General features: G+C 46.4%; 1 protein-coding gene across 5 annotated transcripts in view; it reads left to right on the top strand.

The window, feature by feature from the left end:
- NFKB1 (nuclear factor kappa B subunit 1) overlaps positions 1–22714 on the top strand; it is a 134911-nt gene extending 112197 nt beyond the window's left edge. For all 5 annotated transcript variants that reach the window (XM_070392014.1, XM_070392032.1, XM_070392023.1 and 2 more), the window contains 9 exons: positions 3306–3420; positions 9962–10163; positions 10699–10868; positions 11181–11283; positions 15350–15474; positions 16857–16923; positions 17243–17415; positions 18702–18882; positions 21761–22714. In XM_070392014.1, the coding sequence (XP_070248115.1) occupies positions 3306–3420; positions 9962–10163; positions 10699–10868; positions 11181–11283; positions 15350–15474; positions 16857–16923; positions 17243–17415; positions 18702–18882; positions 21761–21918 (1294 nt within the window). In that variant the 3' untranslated portion in view covers positions 21919–22714. The remainder of the gene's footprint in view (positions 1–3305; positions 3421–9961; positions 10164–10698; positions 10869–11180; positions 11284–15349; positions 15475–16856; positions 16924–17242; positions 17416–18701; positions 18883–21760) is intronic.
- Positions 22715–27007: the final 4293 nt, after the last annotated feature.

The following is a 27007-nucleotide window of genomic DNA, read 5'->3' as shown; positions in this document are numbered from 1 at the left end:
TTGGAATAATAATAAAATGTGGTCCTACCAAATCCCTAAAGCACTTGTTATCCCAACAGTATATTTATAATGCTAGTTACTCGAGACAAAGCCCCATAAAGACATCACATCCTATGGTCATACCACTCTGAACACTCCCGATCTTGTCTGATCTGGGAAGCTTAAGCAGGGTGAGGCCTGGCTAGGACTTAGATGGGAGATAGCCAAGAAAGTCTGGGTGCTGTAGTCTTTAAAAATAAAAGACAGCATAAGAACAAAATGATTAAGACGCAAATGTCATTCTTTCCTGGTTACTGGTTCCTTCTCTACTGCCTCTGTTAATGGTCACCAGTCTGTGACTGGCTTGAGCTCATGACCGCTCTAACCCACATTGCACGGGAGTCTGACATTCCCAACACCATGCCTCCCATTCCTGCTGTGACTGGGCTTGTATTTGCAGAGCCACCTGGCTTCTTTCTAAAACGGTTCTCTTCATCCTCCCATTGAGACTTCTAAAATGATCTCAGCAGCCTATAAAAGTAACAAGACAGCAGCCCTCAGATTCAATCAAATGCTTTATCTAAAACCTTCCTAAAATAGTGTTGACAGTGAAATCCTTTTCTGTGAAAGGGCTCCTGAGTGCTGTGTTTTAAACCTCAGCTTAAAAACCAAACCCAAGGCTTTAGGAAAGTGCCAATCTCAGGTTTTCAGAGACCTTTGTTCTCATTCCTTGCAACGTAACCAAGGATGTGGTATAACCACTGGCCTTGTTATACAGTATGAGAGGAACCGGCGCACCCTTCTTTGTGTAATGTCATGAACAGCAGAATGTTTTTCAACTGGGTTAAGTTCTCCAGTTAGCACTCAATAGCGAATAACCACAAGAGAAAGCAGTCAACCCAGGCAGGACAGCAGCATTTGCAGTGACATTTTTAGGGACCTGCTGAATGGATGAGCCTAAGAAAGACGAGCACATACCAGTTAGAAAGAGACCACTGGCGTGGGAAGGGGGGTTGTGGGAAGGGTACGAGGCGCACGAATTCAAGTGGGTGCACTGAGGGGGAGGCAGACACATGTGTAAGGACTCCGGGCATCTATAGAGGCGCTGAGGAGGTGGCCTTCCCTGCCCAAGCAGGAAATCAAGACTTAGGGTCCCCTCCTAGGACCCCAGACATACCCATGCCAGCAGGCTCTCAGGGGCTTGACACAGCCAGAGGCCAGAAAGCTAAGACTTGGGGAGACCAAAGAAGAGTCCCCAAAAAAATGTAGACAAAGGATGCCTTTTGCCCTTCAGAGCTCAGGCCTCTTGTGTTCACTGAGCTTGTCATATGCAGCTAATAATCTGAATCCTGTGGCTATTAGTCATCACAGAAAATACAATAAAGACAAAAAAATCATAAAAACTTCTGGTATTGGGGAAATTCCCATGAGGGTGTGAGGATTTGGGGAGGAAGGGGAAGTGACTTCTGCTATGAAGTGCTAAGCTGCACATGGAAATTTTTAGGCCGTTTTTGAAGTGTGGCCTTTTTCTTGGTATATGTGCATCATGTGTGCGTCAGGCTTCAGGCCATTTTCAGAAGTCTTCTTCCAGCCCTCATTCAAGAGACAGTAGTGAAACTCTGAAATCATTCATTGAAAAATCTCTCTCAAGTAATGGAGTCACAGTTTAGTTTCTGAGGCCCTTCTGTGCCGATGTCAATCCTAAGGATGATACCCTGGCTGTAGCTAAGAAAAAGGCCTGGATGAAATGACACCTATTATCTTTATATTAGAGCAGATCCAGTCTGTGCCTCCAATCGCAGATGTACTGCCACCGTGTGACACTTTGAGTGTGCCCTGCACCACAGTCTGCCCTTACTTGAGTGTATTCATCCTCTTAGATGTTCACCTACACCCCTTTAGAGCAATGCACACATACCCCTAAAACAGGATTAAGAGATGACTTTGGAGCAAGACTGACCTGAGCTTAAATCCCAGCTTCCCCACTCTAGCTCTGTGACCCAGGTTGAATTCTGTTATACCTATGAGTCTCAGTTTCATCATCTGAAAAATGGGGATAATATTACCTATCTCGTCCGATTGTTGTTATGATAAAGGAGATAATGTATGTCAGGTGTTTAGCAGTCTGGTAAATAGATGCTCTAAACAAACAGTAGCCACTTTTATTGTTGTTATCAAATTAATTTTAATAATAAGTTTTTTAACAATTAAAAAAATGGAGTGGTGCTTGGCAACCGCCAACATTTTTTACCTTGTTAAGCTTCTAGGTTTCCTCTGTCATCCTTAGTATAGTGCCTAAACTATAGAGCTGTGCCAGGCCTGTCAGGCTGACCCAGATAGAACCTGCCTCCGAGGCCAGAGAGGGAGAGAGATGTAGAGAAAATTGTAGTTGTGCAGCCAAGTGGTAAACTTGAGAGGAGACAACGCTTTCTGCCTAGAAAGTTGGGGAAGTCTTCTCCAAGGATGTAAGGTTTGAACTGGAGTGTGAAGATGGAGAGGCACTGTCCACACAGAGAAGAGAGGAGCAAAACCATTTCAGGCCAAGGGAATATCTGCGAGGGAAAAATATATTCAAGTATTCCTTCAAATGTTTGCTTCGCCTGGCCAGCAAGGCTTAATGGTTGAGTATTGACCTATGAACCAGGAGGTCATGGTTTGATTCCCGGAGAGAGCACGTGCCTGGGTTGCGGGCTCGATCCCATGTGGGGCGTGCAGGAGGCAACTGATCAGTGATTGGCATCATTAGTGTTTCTATCTCTCTTTCCCTCCCCTTCCTCTCTGAAATCAATGAAAATATACTTCATTTTAAAAAAAAAGTTTGCCTCAAGAGTCTTGTACTCATTAAAAGCCTGACTTCAAGATCTTAAAAAGCCACCACAATGTACTTTGCAGGATGGCAGGGCAGGTGAAGTACTAGTAGCTACATTTTCTGAACAGATCCGAGTTCAGGCACCTGACGTGCATTGTCTACATGTCAGGGAAAGTTAGAGGAGAAAGTGCCCTGAAGCCATAGCACAAGGGCAGAGTGGGGATCTGAACTCAGCTCTTTGCCTCAAAGCCCAGGTGCCTTTCCGCCTCAGGGGAGTATCAAACCTGCAAGCCCCCAAAGACGAGGCAGGCACCGTAAATGAGTGTAGGAGCCCTGGGTAGGCAGAAGAGCACCCCCACCTCAGATTCAGACATTTTATTGATTCAGAACATTTGGGGGCTAAAGAAAACTAGGTGTAAGAGCCAGATGCAGTCTCCAAGTCTAATCATATCTTGGAAATCTTTTTTTTTTTCCATTTACATTTTAGCTGATTGTTGCCATTATATTTTTGTTCCAGTGTCTTACACTTAGCAATCATCCACCTGCATGCTCAGCTTGTGAGGGATCTGCTGGAAGTCACGTCTGGTTTGGTTTTGGATGACATTATCAACATGAGAAATGACCTCTACCAGGTAAGCAGAACTATCAAGGATTCAAGTGAAAAATCTATGGTGTGTGTGTGTGTGTGTGTGTGTGTGGTGTGTTATTTCTAAGAATGTTAGCAGTAGCGAACCATACAACAAAACATCTTTGCAGGTAAGATCCTCAAAGCCTATCACTGAGGAATGTTCTTTAATGAATTAGGATGCTTTGATCTGGTGTACTAGCAATCACCCCACAGTGAAAGGTCACATCTGCTGCAGGAAGGTGAACTTTAAACTTTAGAAGCCGTCAAAGAGTCCATCCATTTTAGAGGGAGAACCTAGTATAAATGCATCACGTCTGTCAAGAAAAATAAAACTGAAAAAGATTTAGTTTGCAAAGCCAATAGTTTACAAGAATTTTGAAGTCTGCTGAAACACATTTTGACAACCCTTAAATTACATGTATATCAAACAAAAGGTGCTGATGCAATCAGAATACAAAAAGATGAAAAGGCTGCCTGAGGAAGAAAAAATGTCTTTCAAAAACAGAAAGACAGCTCAGAAGCCACTTGAGGAACTCCATTAGAGAGGCCTTCAGAGTTGCAGAGAGAGGTTAGGTGGAGCCTCCTGAGGCTGCCTGCTGAGTGCATGCACATGTCAGGTGAGGAAAGAGTAAACCTGCTTGAACAGAACCAAAGCCTGGGTGCTGGGAGCTCTAAGATCTGGACCAGTCTCCCTGGCTAAGGGACCTACAGCTGCACTAGCATGGGGAGAGGGGGCTTCCACTTTCCAGGGTTGCCCCCACCTCTCTCCCCTGGAAGCTGCCCTGGCCCCACCAGGCTTCTGTCCCAGTCTGTTGGTCTCACCCTTGCTCAGCTGTCCTGTTTTTTCCCTGCCTTCACTCAACCCAGAGTGACTACCCAGTCCTTGGCCTGATTCAAGCATCTCTCTCACTCTGAAAATACAGACTTCGATGGCATACAAGTATTTACATGATAAAGGGCTAGTTCTCAATTTTTAAAGCAGAAGATATGAATCCTTTTTATTTCCTCAAAGCAAAAGTACTAAAATGTTTACGTGTAGCTGTCAATAGATTTTTGCCTGTGAATAAGTGTTTCCTGAGAAGGCAAAATCACAAGTTCCCATTGGACGTAAGGCTTCTTCTCTGGCTGCTGGGCTTCATGTCAAAGGACAAGTGAAGTTAGGGATTCCTCGCTGACTCATGATATAAAATAACTAGGGTGAGGTCTAATTTCAGATACACTACATGTAAAGGATATCTTTCATGCCATTTTGAGGGTTGTTAGTATTTGGGAAGTCATTTGGCCATAAAGCTTGAGTCTCTGAGGCTTTTGGAATGACTGTGCCTTTTCACCATCCACGTGTACAAGTCAGACTAGGTACGGGACGTTGTCACTTTGCGGTCCTCCTTTCAGAGACTGCTAACTTCACTGCCTAGAAGTCAGATTCAAGGAATTACTTGTTTTTCTGTTTATAAATAGGACCTGCAAAGGACACAGTACAACAGGATCCGTAGTTGTGATTTATTATGTGCTAACCTCCTTACTAGATCATTTGGTTACATATATTGAGACTCCAGTGTGCTAGAGACAAAACCTTGAAACCACCACCTGTGGCACTTCTGAGCCTTTTTAAAAAATATATATTTATTATTTTTTAATATATATTTTTATTTTTGACAGTATTACAGATGTCCCCCATCCCCCCTCCTCCTTTGCCCCACTCCAACCAGCCCCTGCCCCACCACAATACTGTCTTTGTCTATGGGCTATGCATGCATCCATATAAGTTCACATAATCTCTTCCCATTCCCCATCCTTCCCCTCTGAGATCTGTTGGTCTGCATCAAACTAAAAAGCTTCTGCACAGCGAAAGAAATCATCATCAAAATGAAAAGGGAACCCACTGTATGGGAGAACATATTCACCAATGACACATCTGATAAAGGGTTAATTTCCAAAATCTATAAATAGCTCATACAACTCAACAAAAGGAAGACAAACAATCCAATTTTAAAATGAGCAATGGACCTGAATAGACACTTCTCCAAAGAGGGCATACAGATGGCTAAGTGACATGAAAAAATGCTCAACATCACTAATCATCAGAGAGATACGAATTAAAATGACAATGAGGTTATCACCTCACACCTGCCAGAATGGCTACCACCAATAAACCAATAAACAAGTGCTGGCAAGGGTGTGAAGGAAAAGGAACCCTAAGTGCATTGCTGGTAGGAATGCAGACTGGTGCAGCCACCATGGAAAACAGTATGGAGTTTCCTCAAAAATTTAAAAATGGAACTGCCATTTGACCCAGCGATCCCACTTCTGAGCCTTCTGATTCATGGACTCTCAGGAGAATACAGGCCTATTTTTTCCCTCCCTTCCCACTACTCTTGTTAGTGGGCAAAGATTCTGGATTCCCTGTATGCTTTCTACATCTCAAACACACACCCAACAGCAACTTCGATTTGAGAGCTAGAAACCACTGAGACTTGGACTCTTGTTTAGCTACTGTAAAGGTTCTGTATTAACTATTTTTCATGAGAAATTGAGCAGTTCTCTAAGTATTTGGATTATTTGGCAATTGTCTTAAACATTGTCCCAAAATACTTTTCTCTAATCTTAGTACATTTCTGTGGCCATCTGTCATGATCAAATCTCTCTCCCCACCCACCCTCTAGAGACACACGCAGAATAACCCAAGTCCATAGAGCTAAGGTTTCTCTGAAAATATTTCTGTAATCTATTCCCTTTCAACCCTACTTCCTCTCCCCTTCCTCTCACTCCAACGTAGACAACCACTCCAGTGTGTTTGATGTGGGTTGTTTTATTTGCATATGTTCCTATAAAACATTAGTGGGGCTTTTTGTGCCTGTAGTTTTTGTTTTCAATTGTGATAAATATAATATATATTCATAGTTTTTAAAATGGCACAGAAGGATATACATTCCTTGGAGAATCCCAAGTTGCCTTCCCTGGCAACATGCAAGTTTCCCAGCCCCACTCCCAAATAGAACTATTATGTTTGTAAGTATTTTCCCATGTATCAGCTACATAAACATATAAGCTTTATTTTTTTTTATTTTTCAATTACAGTTGATATATACTATTATACACTATTATAATGACATACACTATTTCAGGTGTACAACATAGTGATTAGACTTTTATATAATTTACAAAATGATCACCCTGAAAATTCTAGTACCCATCTAACACCATGCATAGTTATTGTAACACTAGAGGCCTGGCGCACGAAATTTGTGCACGGATACAGTCCCTAGGCCTGGCCTGCAATCAGGGCCATCTTCCCTAGCTGCCTGCAGCCAGCCCTGCCCACTGCTGCCACCCACCCCCAGTTTCCTGTTCGCCATTGGGTGATCAGAGCCTGATGGCTGGGGGATGGGTCCAATAGGTCGGCCGTTCCCACCTGCTTGCTTGCCCCACCCCTGCCACGGGTTGCCCTCTGTGTGTGGGGCAACTGGTGGGGTGGGAGCCTTACCCTGGCACCACCTGCATCCCCTGCCACCCACCCCCAGTTCCCCATTTGCCATCGGGCAATCGGAGCCTGCTGGCCGGAAAAAGGGACCAAGCAGTGGTCAGTGCACCTCATAGTGACTGGTCAAACGGTTATCTGGTTGTTCCACCGTTAGGGTCAATTTTCATATTACTCTTTTATTACATAGGACTAGAGGCCCGGTGCATGAATTCATGCACTGGTGGGGTCCCTCGACCTGACCTGCGCCCTCTTGCAATCCGGGACCCCTCAGGGAATGTTGGAGAGCCAGTTTTGGCCCAATCCCCCCAGGCAAGGCCAAAGGACCCCACTGGTGCATGGGCACCTGGCCTCTAGTATGCATATAAGATCTTTGGTAAACCTCTTCCCACCCTCCACCCTCCCCCTTTCCCTCTGAGATTCATCAGTCTGTTCCATGTTTCCATGCCTGTGGTTTCTGCTCCTATGTTGAGCATCTGCCCCCTGGTGGTCAGTGCGCATCATAGCTACCAGCCGGTCATCTGGTTGTAACGGTCGCTTAGGCTTTTATATATATAGATAATTGACTATATTCTCTATGCTGTACTTACTTACATCCCCATGACTGTTTTTAAAACTGGCAGGTATATACCTTAATTCCTTAAATAGGTAGATATTTTAGTATGTTCTCATATATAGTCTACATTATATTATACATATGGATCCTGCTCTGCATTAACCTTTTCCTTCATTTGTACTGGATGTAATTATAGATTCATACGTGGTTGCAAAAAATGTACCGGAAGGTCCCATGTACCCTTCACCCAGTTTCCCCAATAGTAACATCTTGCATATCTATAGTTCAGTATCAAAACCAGGAAACTGACATTGATACCATCCACAGATCTTATTTGGGCTTCAGTTTTACGTGTACTAGTGTGTGTGTGTGTGTGTGTGTGTGCATAGTTCTTCATGAATATCTTTTTTAAATGCAAAATTGACTTTGTGCTATACATGTCCCTAGATTTCTGCCCTCTCTGTTTATGGGATTCACCCATACACCTGTGTGCAGAGCTGGTTTGTTGTTTCTAGTTCCTGAGGAGAATCCCATAGTGTCCATCTTCCACCTGTAAGGTACCTGTTTCCCAGCAGTGGACACTTAGCCAGCTTCTTGCTTCCTACCTCCATAGACGATACTGTGATCAATATCCTCACCCAGGCCCCCTATGGATTTGTATCACTCAGACATACATGCAGGAGTTGGGCTGCTGGGGCATTTGTCTGCTTGGCTCTGAGGAATGTTTGCATACATCCACATGCCCACAGGCATAGCATCACTTCTCTGTTTATGAGTCCCCATATTGTGTGATTCCTGGGCCCCCATATTGTGTGATTGTGTAAGAGGTAATCCTGGGTTTAAGATCTAGAGCCTGAAATATCATAGAAAACTTTTGGTGGGACCATGGGAGAAAACATTGAAAAAAACAAAACAATTCCTCTCTTATGGTAAAAGAATTTGTATGATATGCAAAAGAATTATATTGATACTACAAGTAATTCCTAATCTCTGAATGCTATAAGATCTTCCCATTTCAGATCTTCTATTCTCATTCTATTTTCTTTTCCCGTCTCCCCAAATAGCATTCTGATTAATGAACAGCTTTTATTTATTTACTTGTTTATTTTTCAAGAGGAAGGCTTTTAGCCAAGAGCCTACGTACCTAAAGTTTTGAGGATATCGTTCCATTTCAAGCCATGACATAGTCCTAAAAGACCAAAAGAATGGGAGGGGGGGATTGAAATATGTCAAAATATCCTGTCTTGTTTCTACTGTATTAAATAATCAGTGTAATTGAGACTTAGACAGCTGAGATCTTCCATCCAAGTTCCCACGTGCTGTGGTCACCTGCACCAGCCAGGACATTTAGCTGGCGCTGCTACAGTAGCTGCTTACTGAGAGGGAAGTTTAGGTGAATTGTCACTAGACAGGCTGGATTTCACAGGCTCCTGTGAAATAGAACGATTTGTATAAAAATATATTGCTGCCCCGCCAATATGGCTCAGTGGTTGAGCGTCGACCTATGAACCAGGAGGTTACAGTTCAATTCCCAGTCAGGGTACATGCCCAGGTTGCAGCTTGATCCCCAGTGGGATCATCATTGATGTTTCTATCTCTCCCTCCCCCTTCCTCTCTAAAATCAATAAAAATATGTTTTTAAATTATATAGATAGATAGGTAGGTAGGTAGGTAGGTAGATAGATAGATAGATAGATAGATGGATAGATAGATAGATAGATAGGTGATAGATAGATTGCTATTCTCTGTCAGTGACGTCAATTCCATGAAAGATACTTTTGTGATTCTGTTTGTCCTATGCATATTTAAAACACCCAGTTTTCAAAACATTTGCATTCACTGAGGTCCTACTTCAGGGGCAGGGGAATCACACGGATTCTTCACCTACCTATTAGGTGTCAGCAGGTCAGCTTGTTTGTTCATCTGAGCCCTCTTAGTGAGGTGGTGCTATTGTCCAAGTTATAAAGTAGATAATCCTTTGATACCTTTTATGGGGTCTAGAAAGTTCTGTTGATTGATCTCATGGAGGCCAGTCCATGGAACAATATTTTTTAATTTAACTAAATTTATTTCCCTTATCAATATAACAGCACCTTTGTTCATTGGTTTCTGTTGAGTGGTTCATTTAAACTTCAGTAAAATGTAGCCTTGGTTTGATTTGTTAACATGTGGAATTATAAGCTGAAGATAGAATCCTACTAGAATTTCAAGAATACTAAATTTACTAATAGATGAGTTAATAGATCAGCAATCAGTAAGCTGGAATGAGAAACAAGAAAGCTATTGAGAATGGTAAATGGAAAAATAATCTTAATAAGTGGCTAAAAGTCCAGTTTATATACTTCATTCCTAAATGAGATGCAACAGGGAGTAGTAATTCCTTTGCAAAGGTGAGGAGTTAGCTGATCTGGGAATGAAAAATGACCCACTGCGGTGACGGCCGCCAGGCCCGTGGGTTGTAAGTGCTTGCTGCTGACAGTGTTATCTCCTGCCTCTTCTCCACCTTCCCAGACGCCCTTGCACTTGGCCGTGATCACCAAGCAAGAGGCTGTGGTGGAGGACTTGCTGAGGGCTGGGGCCGACCTGAGCCTTCTGGACCGCTTGGGAAACTCTGTTTTGCACCTTGCTGCCAAAGAAGGACAGGAAACGATCCTCGGTATTTTACTCAAGCACAGGAAAGCAGCTCTGCTGATCAACCACCCCAACGGGGAAGGTAAGAGAAAACCCACACATCATGGTATAACCGTCGCTATCTGCATTCTAAACAGTTAGTCAGTGCTTGATAAACGTGTGCTATTATTTGATTTGCACCCGAAGTGCTTTTAACCTTAGTCACCTGGAATTATCCTCTCTGTGAGGATTTCTGTTGCTCACCAGAGCCGATTCCTTCAGAGATGACTTGGGAGAGTTAGTCAGGAGAAGGAATGAGCAGAGGCCCGACAATACTGGGCGTGAACTGGAGAAAGCATCATTTATTCTGAGAATGTTTATTTGCCCACGGTGTCTCCTGAGAACATAAAGGGAGACTGGGTTCCCATGCAGAACAGTTGACTTACAGCGCCTGGAAAGACTGTCTGGAACAGAGGCTCTCTCAGCACTAGACGTGCTGCAACCCATCAGCCTTCCCCATCCCCTACCCCCACTACTCCCCAGCCCATGGATCAGTCTGGTCATTTCCTTCCGCTGCACAGAGGGCCGTCCTGGGACCGCCTTCCCGCCCTGTGACTGTCCCTGTGCTTGGGCCGCAGGTCTGAACGCCATTCACGTAGCCGTGATGAGCAACAGCATGCCCTGTCTGCTGCTGCTGGTGGCTGCAGGGGCGGATGTCAACGCGCAGGAGCAGAAGTCGGGCCGCACTGCGCTGCACCTGGCTGTGGAGCACGACAACATCTCCTTGGCCGGCTGCCTGCTCCTGGAGGTAAAGGATGCACTTGTTTGCCTTTGCGCTAAATTCCAAGGGCAATTTAGGAAAATCTTTTCAAAAACCGGTGTTGGTGACAGCCTTTCTCCCCACATTCCACTCTTAGTTCACGTCTACGCAAGCCTTCAGAGCCGCAGCCTTAGACATTCCTGTCGCCCCTGCCCGGGAGCTCTCACTGGGGATTATTTCAGTGGCAGAGCCTGCCCCACAGGGCACCTGTGCTAGGAATACAACTCAAGGAGTCATGAGACGGGTCAGGGGGGCGAGCGAACCTTCAACTAACCATTTTCTGTATGGGCCGGGTTGTAGGGTGATGCCGATGTAGACAGTACCACCTATGATGGAACGACACCCCTGCACATAGCGGCCGGGAGAGGCTCCACCCGGATGGCGGCTCTTCTCAAAGCAGCAGGTAAGGCAGCCGGGCAGTCAGCTGTGGAAAATGGTATCAGCAATGCAAACCCAGCTACAGTCCAGCAGCCCTGTCGCCTTCTGTAAGCCACAGCCCTGCTGCTGAAAGGCTCGGGTGAGAAGCTCTATGGCAAATCTCACTTTAACGGCCATAAAGCGCTGTTCGCACTAGTCATCCTGGGCTTCGTCCTGAGAGTCGTGTCAGTTTTTGCTGTCTAATGCACCCGTTTGTTGTGGGTGTGGGTGGTTAGTGGACTCCCATGACAGGAGATCTTAAAAACAAATTTAATTCCTTACAGAATTCTGAGCAGTACAGTCTCATCCCATCAGGAGTCCTCAGAAGGAAAACATATTGGTATAAGCCAGTGATGGCGAACCTATGACACACGTGTCAGAGGTGACACATGAACTCATTTTTTTGGTTGATTTTTCTTTGTTAAATGGCATTTAAATATATAAAATAAATATCAAAAATATAAGTCTTTGTTTTACTATGGTTGCAAATATCAAAAAATTTCTATTTGTGACACGGCACCAGAGTTAAGTTAGGGTTTTTCAAAATGCTGACACGCCGAGCTCAAAAGGTTCGCCATCACTGGTATAAGAAATAATTTAAAGATTTCCTTTTACAAGAAAGGTCCCTTAGAAGTTGAATTAAGAGGAAAAAACAAACGGGACATGTATTGATAGTATATTGGGTACTATCATGTGTGAGGCACTAAAAATTAGTAGCGTTTATTGACTCTGTACCAGGCACTGTGCCAGGCATTGCACCTGCACTGTCTCATTTAACCTTAGTTAACCCACAATAGCCCCTTGAGACAAATCCCATTAGTATTATCCCCATTTTATAGCCGAGGAAACAGACTAGAGAAACTTTTTCATCTCAGTCTCAGAGTCCCAGTAACTGGCAGAGCTCTGACTCATGCCTCGTCATTCTGAACTTCCAAACTTTATTCTCCCTACTGTGTTTCTCTCCCCTACCTTCTCAAGAATCTGCAGCTGTTATTCCATTTAATCCTCTACTCCTATGAAGTATAGAGAAATTAGTCCTGCTCATTCCTGAGTCTCTATTGCCTTGAACACTTAGAATCTCCAAGACCGTTTAATGAAATTGGTATTTCATATCTGCCCAGATAGTTCTGATTTACTTGAGAGGTTATTAAAAATTTTTAGAAAGTAAATGCTTTATTAATTCAAGAAAACAGAGCAGGTTAAATACCTTCTTAAAAAGTTGAGTCTAGAAAGATGTAGGAACTTCTTTGGGGCACCACATTTTTCTGACAAGTAAAATCATATCCCAAATAAATGTGCTGGCTTCAGCAGCAAGTATCCCAGCAGCCTTTTCTTTTCTCCTTTGTCTAGTTCACCTTTCTCTTGAATAAGCCTCTAGTTTGGCAAGTCAGTGGTTATATTTAAGAAATACCTTCAGGCAAGGAGCTATAACCCTTTCAAAAATGCTTTATCTTGAATTCTCAGTATCCCATGGAAGGAGTGGCAAGTAACAGTGTCTTTAGTAAATAAATGAGGAAACTCAGATGAAAAACCTGGTCCTGGACCTGGAGAGTATCATGCTAAGTGAAAGAAGTCAGTCAGAGAAAGACAAGTATCACAGAATCTCACTCATATGTGGAATCTAAGTAACAAAATAAACTGGTGAACGGAGTGGATCCAGAGATATGGAAGCGTGGAACAGAGTGCGGACTCTCAGAGGGAAGGGGGGGGAAAGGTGGGTGGGTGGGTAGGAAGTAATCAACCAAGAACTTTGTATGCATATATGCATGGCCCATGGCCACAGACAATGGGGCAGTGAGGGCCTGGGGCGGTGGGGCGGGGGTGGGGGGGGGCGGTTAGAGGGAAAAGGGGGACATATGTAATACTTTCAACAATGAAGAATTATTTTTAAAAAAGGAAAACTTAGTCTTGGGCTCAAAGTCATGAAGCAGGTCACTTAAGGAACCAACATAGCTCAGCTCTTCTGGTCTTTGGTCCTGTAATTGTTCATCTGAATTTCTCCATTGTTTTCATTGTCAGATGACACTGCCTCATAAATCAGGCTAGGACTGGGATAATGAAATAAGAAATAGCATCAAGATTCTCCTTTGGCCCTAGCCAGTTTGGCTCAGTGGATAGAGCGTCGGCCTGTGGACTGAAAGGTCCCAGGTTCGATTCCTGTCAAGGGCATATACCTTGGTTGTGGGCACATCCCCAGTAGGAGATGTGCAGGAGGCAGTGATCAGTGTTTCTCTCTCATCGATGTTCCTAACTCTCTATCCCTCTCCCTTCCTCTCTGTAAAAGAATCAATAAAATATATTTTTAAAAAAGATAAAGATTCTCCTTTGACTCTCATGAGTCACTCCCTATTATTTTTTTTAATATTTATTGAAAGTATTACAGATGTCCCCTTTTTCCCCATGGACCCATTCTGGCCCTTACCTGCTCCTCCCCGCCCCCCAGGCCTTGACTACATTATTGTCTGTGTCCATGGGTTATGCATATGTGCATACAGTTCTTTGGTTAATCACTTCCCACACCCCCACCCACCCCCGCCTTCCCTCTGAGGTTCAACAGTCTGTTCCATGCTTCTATGTCTCTGGATCTAGCACTCCCTATTATTACAGTTAGCACAAGTCAAATGTTCTCCCAGCAAGATAAAAACAAGTCCCTCTTCCCATAGAGTGTGCTTCACTTGCTGCTGTCCTTAGACATCAAGCTAAACTCTCATTAAAAGAGTTGCTAAGCCTTTGAGAAATAACTTGAGCTCTAATCTTTGAGTTATTCTTGGTGTTTCTTGCTGTGGGCTAAGAAACAGACTAGATTTTCTAAGATCAACCCTAAATTCTTCAATCACTATCCATCCTAGCAGAGGTGTTTTTTGGAGTTTTTGTTCAGTGATCAGGGCCCTGGCATGCTGTACCCAAGAATAAAACTGAACATGTTGTCACTAGACAACAAGCATCTTTGTTCTTTTGAGCAACTAGGAGAGGAAGTTGAGACATGCACATAAATACAAACCTTGGGACCCTCATCCTGAGGGTGCACACCAGCACCTGTAAACTGCCATTGTTGGTCCCCAAATTAAAGATGCATCATTCAGTCTATCCTATGGAGTTCAGTGTGAGAGTCAGAGTATTCCAAGTCTTTTGTTTTGAAAGTGTCCATGGATGTATAGGGTATCATCAGATACCTTTACAATAAAAATAAATTAGAATTTAAGAGATGGTCTCTGGATATTTCAGTAGAAATGTTTATATGTTTACTAGAGGCCCAGTGAATGAAATTCGTGCATGGCCGGGGGGGGGGGGGGGGGCTCCCCTCAGCCCGGCCTGCGCCCTCTCGCAGTCCAGAACCCCTCAGGGGATGTCCGACTGCCAGCTTGTGGCTGGATGGTCTTCTGCTGCTGCACAGGCTGCTGTTTGAGCTTCAGCGGTTGCTGCACATGCACCGGCTGGGCCATCACGGTCTGTCCTGCAAACACTATTGAGTGGGTGAGTCAAGTGCAGAGGCAGGCTCACCCTGAGTTCCCTGCACTTCCCTGAGACACTGAGTTGTTCAGACTGACTGCCTTCTACAGAGAACGGCACCAGGATCAGGCCTAAGCTGGCAGTCGGACATTCCCCAAGGGATGTAGCAGTGAGCCAAGCAACAGGCATCCAGGGAGGAGCCCGAATCAGGGCCGGGTGCCGCGCCACTCGTGCTCATCCCGGCCCACTGCACGTGCCGCCACTGCATGGTAGTGCTGCCACAGTGTCGGGAGGGAGAGGCCCCTGACGCCGTAGCAGTTGCGCTCACCAGCCATGAGCCCGGCTTCTGGCTGAGCGGCACTCCCTCTGTGGGAGTGCACTGACCACCAGAGGGCAGCTCCTGTGTTGAGCGTCTGCCCCCTGGTGGTCAGTGTGCATCATAGTGACTGGTCATTTCAGTCGTTCCACCATAATGGTCGCTTAGGCTTTTATATATATATCAATAAGTAATGTTTTACATATGTATATAATCTGACCCCTGTAGGCAATTGGAAATTAAAGAGGTGCGGGGTCACCTAATGCTATGTAACTTGACTTTGCAGGAGCAGATCCCCTGCTGGAGAACTTTGAGCCTCTCTATGACCTAGATGACTCGTGGGAAAGGGATGGAGATGATGAAGGGGTTGTGCCTGGAACCACACCTCTCGATATGGCCACCAACTGGCAGGTGAGTGTAGCTCTAGTCTGTTTATGGCAGCTCCAGTGGGGGCTGAAGGTTCGGGAATGTAAGAACAGAGGCTCTGCCTGGGTCTTTATTCTCCAAAGCCTTTGCCTTTTATTTTTTAAGAAAGTCTCCTTATCACGAGCTGGTTTTGTTGTTTGGAGATCTGTATGCCCCCAACAACAATCTGTGTGCTTATCTTGAAAAGCTTATCCATGAGAGATCTAGGTCAGCAGAGTTCTGAGTGTGAAGTGTATGCCTAATCTGATCCGAGTTAAGTTGTGAGAGAGGGTTAGACCAGAGAAAACACAAAATTCACATTAGGAGTTATCCATTCTGAACTGACACCAGAATTGCCTTTGTCTTCATTTCTGAAGCTGGAATAAATGCTACGGTTTGCTTGAACTTTGGTAAGTGATTTCTCCAACATAGAAGGAAACTGGGGATTCTTCTGAGGAGTTCAATAACATGAGCAGAGTAAACAGACTTAAAGCCTTCCTCAAACCGCCACTGAGCTTTGAAGGTGAAAAGCAGGTACTAGGTCTTCCTGGTGAGAAGAGCCAGAGGGAGGAGGTGGGCAGCACACAGATCTCCAACACGACGAAATCGACTGCCTCAGGGGAGGCGCTGCTCCGCCTCCAAACACAGCTCCTGTGGCCCATGTGGACTGGGCTGAGGGACCCCGGCAGAGACCACAGGGTTCTCCTTTTACACCGAGCACCTGGCTTTCCCAGAAGCCTCGCCACAGAATGCAGAAAGATAACCCAGTTCAGTGACCCAAGCCTTCCTTCCCCGGGGCAGCCAGCAGCCACGTGACTGCAGAGGACACAGAAAGGCCTCCTTCGCTGTGGGATTTTTTAGTTTAAATTTAAGACTTTTCTGGCCCCTCAGTTAGGATGTGGAGGCTAGAAGGCTAACACCAGGCCTTATGAGCATTTCTGTACCTCTGTTTGAGCAAGTTGATGAAACTCATTCTCGTAGCCTTTTCCTAGGGAGGGGGTCGGCGAGGGGACACAGGTGCACAGCTCTGAGGAAGGGCAGCCCCCCTACCCCCCACCCCCGCTCTAGCGGAGACCTCACTGACCAATGACTGACCAAGACATGGCTGGCTTGGCAGCCTGCACTGCCTTTGGCCCTTGCTCTCTGTGAGGCTGGGTTGAGTCCTCCAACCCTTCTCAGGCAGCTCCTGTGGAACACAGCCCCCCAGCCCCAAAGTCCCAAAGGGCCCGCGTACCCCTGGGCCACGGCACTGACTGCTCTCTCCACGCTTCCATCTTCAGGGTACCAGAACCTCCCAAGAAGGACACTCTGAGTTCTGAGTTTTAAAAAAAAAATTCCCTTGTGGTCCCTTTAATGTGCAGTTGTTCCCTGTGTTTTTCTCCCACCAGGTATTTGACATATTAAATGGGAAACCATACGAGCCCGAGTTTACAGCTGACGATTTACTGGCACAAGGTGAGGTCTCTTACCCAGTGTTGTCTCCACACCGTGACTTGGAGGGGGTGGGGAGAGCTGGCATTATCCGGGATGTCCTGTAAAAGGCACAGTGGTTATTTCAGAATCAGAAGGTCCTGGAGGTATGAAAGAGAATAGCCAGTTGTAATCTACTAAAACACGTGCTGCTGGTACTCAGCGGGGCTTCTGCCGGCTCTCAGGTAAAGGAGCTTGGTGGCCTCCAGGGGGCACTGGAGGGTGAGCAGTGTGGCAGCCACCACGCCCTGCAGACTGTCTCGGTCCAGCCAGGACAGCCGTGTTTCTTCTTCATTTCCTTCAGGAGACATGAAGCAGCTGAATGAAGATGCAAAGTTGCAGCTCTACCAGTTGCTAGAATTTCCCGATCCAGACAAAAACTGGGCCACTCTGGCACAGAAATTAGGTCTGGGGATACTCAATAATGCCTTCCGGCTGAGTCCTGCTCCTTCTAAAACTCTCATGGACAATTACGAGGTAACACATCGCCTGACCTTGCTGACCATGGGCATTTGACTTTGCTCTGTTGATGTCACTGTTGGGCACAGCGCCTTCCCTTTCTCTTAATTCTGAAGAGAATCCATCCTTACCCATGTCCTGAGGGTGGCCCCAGCCAAGATCAAAACCCTCCTTCCTGGAAAGCTGTTTTCAGATGCCTGGAGATTTTATGCAAAAATGACACCTAGGGCTTGGGCCAGGTAGCTAAGTGGGTTGCAGCGTCGTCCCAATGCGCCAGGGTTGCAGGCTCAATCCCCAGTCGGGGCACATACAGGAGACAACCAATGAATGCATGGATCCATAGAACAACAAATCAATGTTTCTCTCTCCCCCTCTCTAACATAATTTTTTTTAAAGGAATTTTTTTTAAATGCTACCTAGAGGGTCAGGATGGTCACAGAACTTTGATGGCCCTAGATCAGCAGTTCTCAACCTGTGGGTCGCGACCCCTTTGGCAGTCGAACGACCCTTTCACAGGGGTCGCCTAAGACCATCCTGCATGTCAGATATTTACATTACGATTCATAACAGTAGCAACATTACAGTTATGAAGTAGCAACAAAAATAATTTTATGGTTGGGTCACAACAATGAGGAACTGTATTTAAAGGGCCAGAAGGTTGAGAACCACTGCCCTGGATAAACACAACAGACTATAATCAATAGTCATGCCTTTCCTCTCCCAAGAGAATGCCTGATCCCTTAATAGGACATGGAATAGGCTGTCTGTGAGGTGACTCCTAGTGGAGCCATTATCTGGTGACACTTTCATTTCTAAAAGTAAAAGATCAAAAAACACGGGGAGGAATTATTTTCTTTTGAAAGTTGTGTTGATAGCTCTTGTTGTTTCTCAGTGGTTTTCAGGGCTTCGGTTTCCACAGGGATACTGCATATACTTAGCTCTAGGTAGTTTCCCTGCCTCAGCACACACACACCTCTGTCTCTCTCTCTCTCTCTCTTTCTCTCTCTCTCTCTCTCTCCCCCGCCCCTCTTCTCCACCCCCTCACCCACCTCCACCCCCAACCCCCATACTATAAAGCACTGCTCTGTAATTTCCTGAGTGCTTTGAGCTGAAACAGGAAACTTGACTCAGAGACAGTGTTTTCTTGGACACCCTCTGCGCCGACCTCTCCAGGACCACCTGGCTCTGGTGGTGGAGGAAGCAGCTTGGAGAGGGAAGGGTGTGGTGTGGTGTTCACAGCTGCCTGGCTGTTCCCTGCACCGGTTTTCACACGAGAACATACTTTCTTCCTTTCTTCCCTGCAGGTCTCTGGAGGGACAATACGAGAGCTGCTGGAGGCCCTGAGACAGATGGGCTACACTGAGGCCATCGAGGTGATCCAGGCAGCCTTCTGCACCTCGGAGACGGCAGCCCCCGGCCCCGCGAAGACCACCACGCAGGCCCACTCCCGGCCTCTCTCACCTGCCTCCACAAGACAGCAGATAGGTAAAGAGAAAAAGACAGAAAAGGCGTTGAGATATTTTCCTGTTTCTTGGGCCAGTGTGTTCAGTCGCTTAGGATATGGCCGGTCCTCCCACCGTTATCTCCTGAATATACTGTCCCGGTGTCTGTCTCCTCCCCGCCGGGGGCTCACAGTTCTCCCTCCTGCCCTCCTGACACCGCTGCTCAGGAAAAGGGCTGTCCCCAGGGCTGGTCACAGTTACATGTGAGCTACTTAGGTTCACAACAAATCCTCAAAACAACATGTGGGGGGTTAAGGAAAATAGTATTTCTCTCGTCTTTTAAATGTAAAAGAGACGGAGAGAGAAATGCACGGGAACCAGCACTGGCACCCAGCGGCAACACTGCTTCTCCCGCCGCCCCCCTCACCCCTCAGCCTCCCCCACGCTCAGGACATGGGCCTTGTCTCCCACCCCTCCCGGCCCCGCAGCCTCCCCCATGCTCAGGACACAGACCTCATCTCCCATCGCTCTTGGCTCCATCTGTCAGCCACATAAAACGTGTAATGTGATGGACTCTCTCACAGCCCAACAGTCCTGTATTTCCCTTTGTTCTCCCACTTTCTAAGCAACCATTTCATGCTTTTTCTTTCTAACCCCCAACATCCCTTCCCCTGCACTCCTGGTTTCTCCCTCCCACTGGATCACCTAGCAAGCATGCCGTGGTTCCCCTCATCTTTTCAAAATAAAACAAAAGCACTCCTTGTATCCCACTTCCCTTTACCTACAATCCCTCTGCTCTCCACACAGCAGAACTGCTCAAGAGAATTTCCCAGGGTGTTCTTTCCGCCTTCTCTCCTCCCCTTGACCCCTGCAGTCGGGGCCTATCCCCCCTCCACCAGGTCTGCTCATCTCGTGTTGCCCAGCATCTGGTCACCTGCTCACCATCCTTCTCGTCTTCTCCACTGCTGTCAGCACACATGCGAGTTGGCCATTCCCTCCCTGCTTCACAGTCTCCCCTCTTGGCTTTCCCACAGCACACACACCTTGGTGCCTCCTCCGCACACCTCTTTGAAACTCACAGCCCTGCAGAGCCCAGTCCTGGGCCCTCCTTACTCGCCCTTCCTTACAGGAGACTGTTGTTCCCACTTGAACTGAGTATTGGCCATGTCAGTCAGAATCACGGCCACACTCCAGGAGGTCCAGACAAAAGCCTAAGCGTTCCTATGAATGCGCCCTGGTCCAAACCTCCATACAGCCAGCCATCTCGTTTCTTCCTCTCTGCAACCACCACCCTCGTCCAGTCCCCCGTCACTGCTTGTCTCCATTCCTGCAGCAGCTCCTGATCAGTCTCTGGTTTCCCTCAGTCCATTCTTCACACAACAGGAAGTTTTAAAAATCAGTAAGAGCCCTGGCCGGTGTGGCTCCATTGATTGAACGTCGTCCCATGGACCAGAAGGTCACTGGTTGGATTCCCTGCCAGGGCACATGCCGTGGTTGGGGGCTCGATCCCCAGGAGGAGGCATGAAGGAGGCAGCTGATTGCTGTTTCTCTCTCACATCTGTGTTTTTCTCTCTCCCTCTCCCTTCCTCTCTAAAATCAATAGAAACCTATTTTTAAAACCTTAGTGAGATTATAGTACTCCTGTTGTATACTCTCCAATTCATTCATCTATTCAACAAATCCACTGCACACAGCACTGTTGGAGGCTTCGAGCAATAAAGGCAGGTCCCTTCTTAATCCGTTCTCTGTTTTACACATGGCTTTCCTCTGCCCTTCCCCCACCCCTCTGCCTGCAGCTCCGTTTTCCTTTTGCTCTCGCTGGGCTCACTAGCCCACCCAGCCTTAGGGCCATGGGACCTGCTCTTCCCCTTCCCTGCAAAGAGCCTCTTTGCCTTGCTCCTTCTTGCCACTCAGTTTTGGCACCAGTGTCACCTTGTCAGGGGCCCTTCCAGGGAGGTCGGGATGGGAATAATGTAACCACCAGGAAAACCACCCACGTCTCCTGCCTTATGACCTGATGTTCCTTCCACACAAAGGAATGGGTGCTATATGTTAAAAAGCATTAAGCCTTTGATTTGAAGTTATTAATAAATACTTCACAGATACCAACACATAAGAGAAACCCAGTAAAGATTGGATGCTTGGATAAATCAATCGGTAACAAGACAATAGCCATGTCATTGCCATTAGAGTCTTCAGTTTAATATTGGAATTTAATATATAAGATGGCATTTTGATTCGGGTATATTAGACTTCTGTTCCTTTGATCACTCTCTCTATACAGGAAATAATTCACATTGTTCATTCAAATCCATAAAGACACTTCTCAACAAGGAGATTTTGACCTAATTGTCCAGTATAGACTCGTTTTCATCAAAATCACTTTATTTTTTTGCTACCAAAATTTCTTTGAGTCAGTGTATAGTGCTTACTAGCATATGAGGTCCAGAAAGGGCCTCTTATTTTTAGTTCCTACTTTTTTCACCAATTTACTTTCAGCAGTTTCCCCTACTTCAGCTATAAAATAGGTAATACAGTGGTTGGAAAAATACACCTGATTTCTAAGAAAGAAAGGTACACTTTGAGTCAAGAGAATTCAAAAAGGATTCTGATAAACATGAGACAAGGTTGTAAGAGAGACGTGAAAACATTTGGCTCATTTTAGTATCCTCACAGTTTTGGTATCTTCACAGTTTTTCTCTTACTCTGGGTGCTTTTGGCCCCTCACCCCACTGAAGGGCAGTGACAAGCCGTCGGTGTAGGTGGAATGTAGTGACTTGTAGAAGCTAATGGGCAAAAATAGCCCACATGCCTTTTCGGTGGAAGCTTTGAGCGGGGCTGGAATGAAAGGTATGAAAAGAAAGGCTTGGCCTGGTTCCCAGCTGCGCCCTAGTGACTGACTCCCTGCTTTCCCCCCTCAGACGAGCTGCGAGACGACAGCATCTGTGACAGCGGCGTGGAGACATCCTTCCGCAAACTCAGCTTCACAGACTCTCTCACCGGCGGCAGCTCACTGCTCACGCTTAACAAAATGCCCCACGATTACGGGCAGGAAGGACCTATCGAAGGCAAAATTTAGCCCTCGCAATTTCCAACACCCTGTAACCAAAGTTCTGCAATTCCATTGGGTTTGCCGAAAGAAGGAAGGGAAGTGCGTCCGGGGGTGCTCCGAGGAACACTGGCCGGCCTGGGTGGTTCTGGACTTGACTCCAGGCCTTGGAAAGAAACCTGGCTGCCTCTTATGGTTCTTGAAAGAATTTCAGTTCGGCTCACTGGCAGGTAGCAGCTAGCAGCCACAGCCACAGCCTTTGGTAGGGCTGGTGCCTCTGGGAGGGGAGGCGCCTTGTGGGGCCTTACCAGCTGCTTTCCCTGCCGTCACCGCTGCCCCTCTGCTGCGCGCCCGCTGTCACTGAAAGGCTAACGGTCCCCACCCGGTGTTCTTCCTAGCTGTCCACGGCACAGTCGTGCTTTCAGATTAAGAATTAAGAGAATTCTTAATATTTTATCAAGGATATTTTAAATGGGGTATTTTGAAATGAGGGTCAGTGTATAATTAAAAAATGCTTCCTGCTTTTTCTAATGGGGTTTATCTCTGTGATTTGAAAAACAACGTGCACCTGGGATGTGTCAATATTTAAACATGGTTATAATCAGTGCTGAAAATGGTATTTTTCCCCTTTTCTGCATTTTGCTATTGTAAATATGTTTTTAGATCAAATACTTTAAAAGAAAAAAATGTTGGATTTATAAATGCTATTTTTTATTTTACTTTTATAATAAAAGGAAAAGCAAATGGATGGCCTCGTCTTATTGGATCTAGACAGATACTGTTCTTGTAACCACAAGACCATTCCACAGCCTGGTTTTCACATTCACGTTCCCCTGGAGAGTCGATATTTTGATCTAGAAATAAACAAAGCTATCAAAAGAAGAGTGTGCTAGCTGGCAATGAAAGCTCTGGGTTTGTTAAATCCTTGCTTGGCTCATTCCATTTAGGCTGTATCGCCTCCCTTCCTCCATCTCATGCCCAGCCCTTCCTCCTCACATCCCAGGGTGCTCTCATGCCTTCGTGGTGCACAGAGGATTGGAATTGCAGCATCCCAGAGGGTCTTGCACAAGGAACCTGCCAGCGTGGCGCTCTGCTGCACTGCTCTTCGCTCAAAGAACTGGGAATGAGGGAGCGGAGAAATGAAAAGTAAATGAGGTGCTGTGGTGGCCACTGGGACGTGCAACCAAGATCCCTCTTTCACGGGGGACTCGTCGGCCCGGCGCTGGGAGCACACTTGGCCGACAGCCTCAGCTGCGCAGAGGTCACACAGGGCACACCCACTTCCATGGCGGTTCCATCTGACCCTGATTGACGTGGTGTATGAAAGCGCGTCCAACCCAGGACACCGTTGAAGGGCTGTTGGACCTCAGAGCTCCCTCCAGGTGGCTGAGGTGCCAGTTTGGGTCTGCATCCCAGCGTAAGGCTGCCCTCTGCCCGGTACTCTTTTTGTTCCCCTCCTTCCCACAGGGTAGAGCCCCGGGCACTCCCAAATGAACATCCTGCACATGGGTCTCCGTCTGAGCCGGCTTCCCAGGGAACGCAACCCGCACAGACGCCAGGAACTAGCGCTGACCAATTGTTCACAGCATGTGACGTCATTTATGTGTGAAAGCCCCCCAATGAGGTATGTGCAGTTACCAGTTTGCAGAGCAGGAAATTGAGGCTTCAGGAGTCCAGTAGGCAATGGAGAAGCTGCTTCTGAGTTTACACCCAGGTCCGCTTCGCTCCAGAGCTCATGGTTTGGAGAATTATCTTGGTAGGATTAGAAAGTGGATTAAAATAATTGAGTCCAAAAGTAGACCCCAAAATATATAGGAATTTAGTATATGATAAAGTAAAATGTCAAATGAATGAGGAAAAGATGATTAATCAGTAAGTGATGTTCCAAACTCATAAATTGTTTGGGGAAAAAAATCCATCTGAACTCCGGTGTTCCTCCTTTCATCAAAATAATTTCCAAGTCTATCAGACCATAAAAATACTAGAAACCGCCCTCGCCAGTTTGGCTCAATGGATGGAGCGTCAGCCTGCGAACTGAGGGGTCCCAGGTTCAATTCCGGTCAAGGGCATGTACCTTGGTTGCCGGCACATTCCCAGTGGGGGCTGTGCAGGAGGCAGCTGATTGATGTTTCTCTCTCATCGATGATTCTAACTCTTTATCCCTCTCCCTTCCTCTCTGAAATCAATAAAGATATATTTAAAAAATTAAAATACTAGAAATACTAAAAATTATGGACAAATAACCTTGAAACAGAGAAGGCCTTTCTAAGCAAGACTATTCAATGGTGTAAAAAAGTTCATTTTACAGTGTGTCCCAAATGAGTGAATTTTTTAAAAATTCTTCTATTTTCTATTACGCTGCCATTTCTCCATACATCCCAATTAATTATTCCAGTTTTTGAAAGTTGTATCTTTAAATTAAAAAAAAGAAATAGATCTGACTTTAATTCTCCAACAAACCCATGCCTCCACTCCCCCATAGCTCCTCCGTGTGTCAGGTCGTCCCTTCCCATCTGGCCACGGCCTCCTGACTCACAGTACAACGCTGACACTCCTCCCACGGATGGGAGGAGGCCCACCCCTCCCTGTGAACCCAGGAGGACCTGGGGCAAGAATAAAAGTGATTTCCAAGCTCAGGCTGGAAAATGCAACGCAACTTCTGCCTGGTCCCCCACAAGTCACTCCCTCTTGGAACCCAGTTACCATGCTCTGAGGGAGCCGTGTGGCCACATGGAACTGTCAGCCAACAGCCTTCACTGAGGCCACAGCCAGCGCCAAATTCAACCCGCAGATGATGGGGCGGGGAAGAAGTAAGATGATTCCAGCCTCCAGCCATTGAGTCACACCTGACTAGCCTTCAAGCTACCTCAGCTGACCTTGCCCCGCCTGAGCCCTCCCCACATGGCAGATCATGAGTAAATGAAGTAATGGCTGATGGTGTAAGCCCTGGGTGCAGAGTGGATTGTTGCCACTCTCCAGGTCTCTAACCTGGCAGTTCCCCCCACCAGAAGGTCACTTTAAAGAGAAGCTGACGGCAGGAGGAACAACTAAGCAGCTCATGCTGAGACTAAAAACAACATCCCCCTTTTTCATAGGAAGCTGCATTTCTCTTCAGTTCCAGAAGCTTCCTCTTCCTCCAGATCTCAGTGCTGACCTGAGCCTCCGCATGCTGCTCTGAAGAAAAGGCAGGTGATGCCAGCTGTGCCTCTGAGGCAGGAGTCTTTCGTTTTGTACCAGCAGATGGGGACGCGTGCCAGGAGGCGCCCAGCTCAGGTGGAAAGCTGCAATGGGCTGAACTAACCCTGCCCTGGAAGCTCCTCTCTCGGCAGGAAGCCACTTAAAAATAGCTTCCTCAGAACCTCCGTCTCCTCGTCTCCTCGTGATGTCACCCGAACTCTGCAGGCCTAACCTAGGCTTTTTCAGGATCAGCCATCTTTCTTTTTTGGCAGAAGGAAGCCCTGCGGCTGCCCATTCACCCATCTGAGTCCCCTGCAGGAGTCACAGGCGGCGTGGATGTCCTGGCCTCCAGCAGGGAGTGCAGCCCCACGGGCCCTCCCTTCTGCAGCTTAGCAGGGGGAAGGGAGGGAAGGAGCCAGGCAGATGTGAGCGTTTATTACATGCCACCACCCTTTGCATGAATGACCTCTACTATTCTCAAGACAACCTTCTCAGGTACATAGTAAGCCCCAATTTTACAATAAGGAAACATCATCGAGATAGTAACTAACTCACCCAAGGTTCAAATCCAGATCTGTCTGATTCCGCAGCTTATTCTTCAATGATGTCTGAAGTCCTTTGAAGAAAAGATGCTGCATTTAAAAGAGAAAGAAAGTCCATACGAATCTGTACAAAGATGATGGACTTATACTCCAACCAAAAGGCAAAAAGAGAGTATTACTAAAAGCGTATGTTGCTTACATATCAACATGACCTGCTTTTCTTCTCTAATAATAGGCTATGAATTTTTCATAGATTGGACACCCGTGGTTTCATCACTTTCTCCTTATTTTGTGCTTTTGGTGGAATTTTCCTTCTGATTTGTGCTTCCCCGGGTAAGAGACTTGGGGAGGCACAGGAGAAGATGAAACTAAAATTCTGTTTATTTTCTTGAGAATCACAGAACTTGGAGCTGGACAAGATCTCAAAGATCACCTAAATAACTCACCCCTGTGGCCGTCTTTGTTAAACACCCACAGTGTGAAAGCATCTCCTCATACAGCCCTCCCTGCAGTCCTGCTGCTTTGTTTAAACACCAGTCCCAGTGACAACAAGTTCCTGTCCACTGGTTTCCTAGGTCATCGGTTGGCTTAGGGGTTGGGGGAGACACTGAGGAGGGGTTTAAAATTAAACGAATGTCATTCTCCATTATTATGGATTCCAGTATGTCTACAACAGCTTGCTTCCATTACCCTGGGCAAGGGCCCAGTTGCACAAATTGTTGCAGCGTCTTAGAATGAGAGGGATATAGGGGCTGCTTCTCACTTCTGTTAACTAGCTTTTCTATGTCACTGTCTCTTTTCAAAATGATTATTTCATTGAAATATCACAACAGCCCTCAAAGAACAAGATTTCTTAAGCATCTGTTGCATGTGAGGCACTACAATGGGTGGTCATCGGTCATTATTTTATATTACTTGTTCAAAAACCCTGTGAAGTAAGAATTTTGTCTCCATATTACAGATGAGGAAACTGAGGCACACACGAAACATTTAACTGCAGGATCTGCAGACACCAGTGGACCATGTGCTAATGAAGCACACTTGCGGCAAGTGACAGGGCGGGTAGGGTGTCTCTCTTTCACTTCGCCCTGAAGGGAACCAGGCTGGCAGTCACTCTTCCTCCCACCCTTCGCTCCCAAGGTCTTGCTAGAGGTCATGGTCCCAGAGAGCTGGAAGGACAAAGGAGCATAGAGTACAGGTAGGAGTCACTTCCTCTCACACTGCCCTGGAGGAAAACTTTAGTCCCAGGCCACACTAAGAGCAGGGAGGCTATAGGGCAGGGGTGGGCAACCTTTTTGTGAGTGCGTGCCAAAACCAGCAAAATCTCTGACTCAAAATTCTTCTGCGTGCCAACCCTAATTTTTTGAGAACATTCTGCGTGCCAACCCTAATTTTTTGAG

This window comes from Myotis yumanensis, unplaced genomic scaffold (genome assembly GCF_028538775.1).
Source record: "Myotis yumanensis isolate MYYU_CA2020_CCGP unplaced genomic scaffold, mMyoYum1.0.hap1 SCAF_1, whole genome shotgun sequence".
Taxonomy (NCBI): Eukaryota; Metazoa; Chordata; class Mammalia; order Chiroptera; family Vespertilionidae; genus Myotis; species Myotis yumanensis.
The sequence above is the reverse complement of the archived record's forward strand: the minus strand, read 5'-3'. Positions and strand labels throughout refer to the sequence as shown.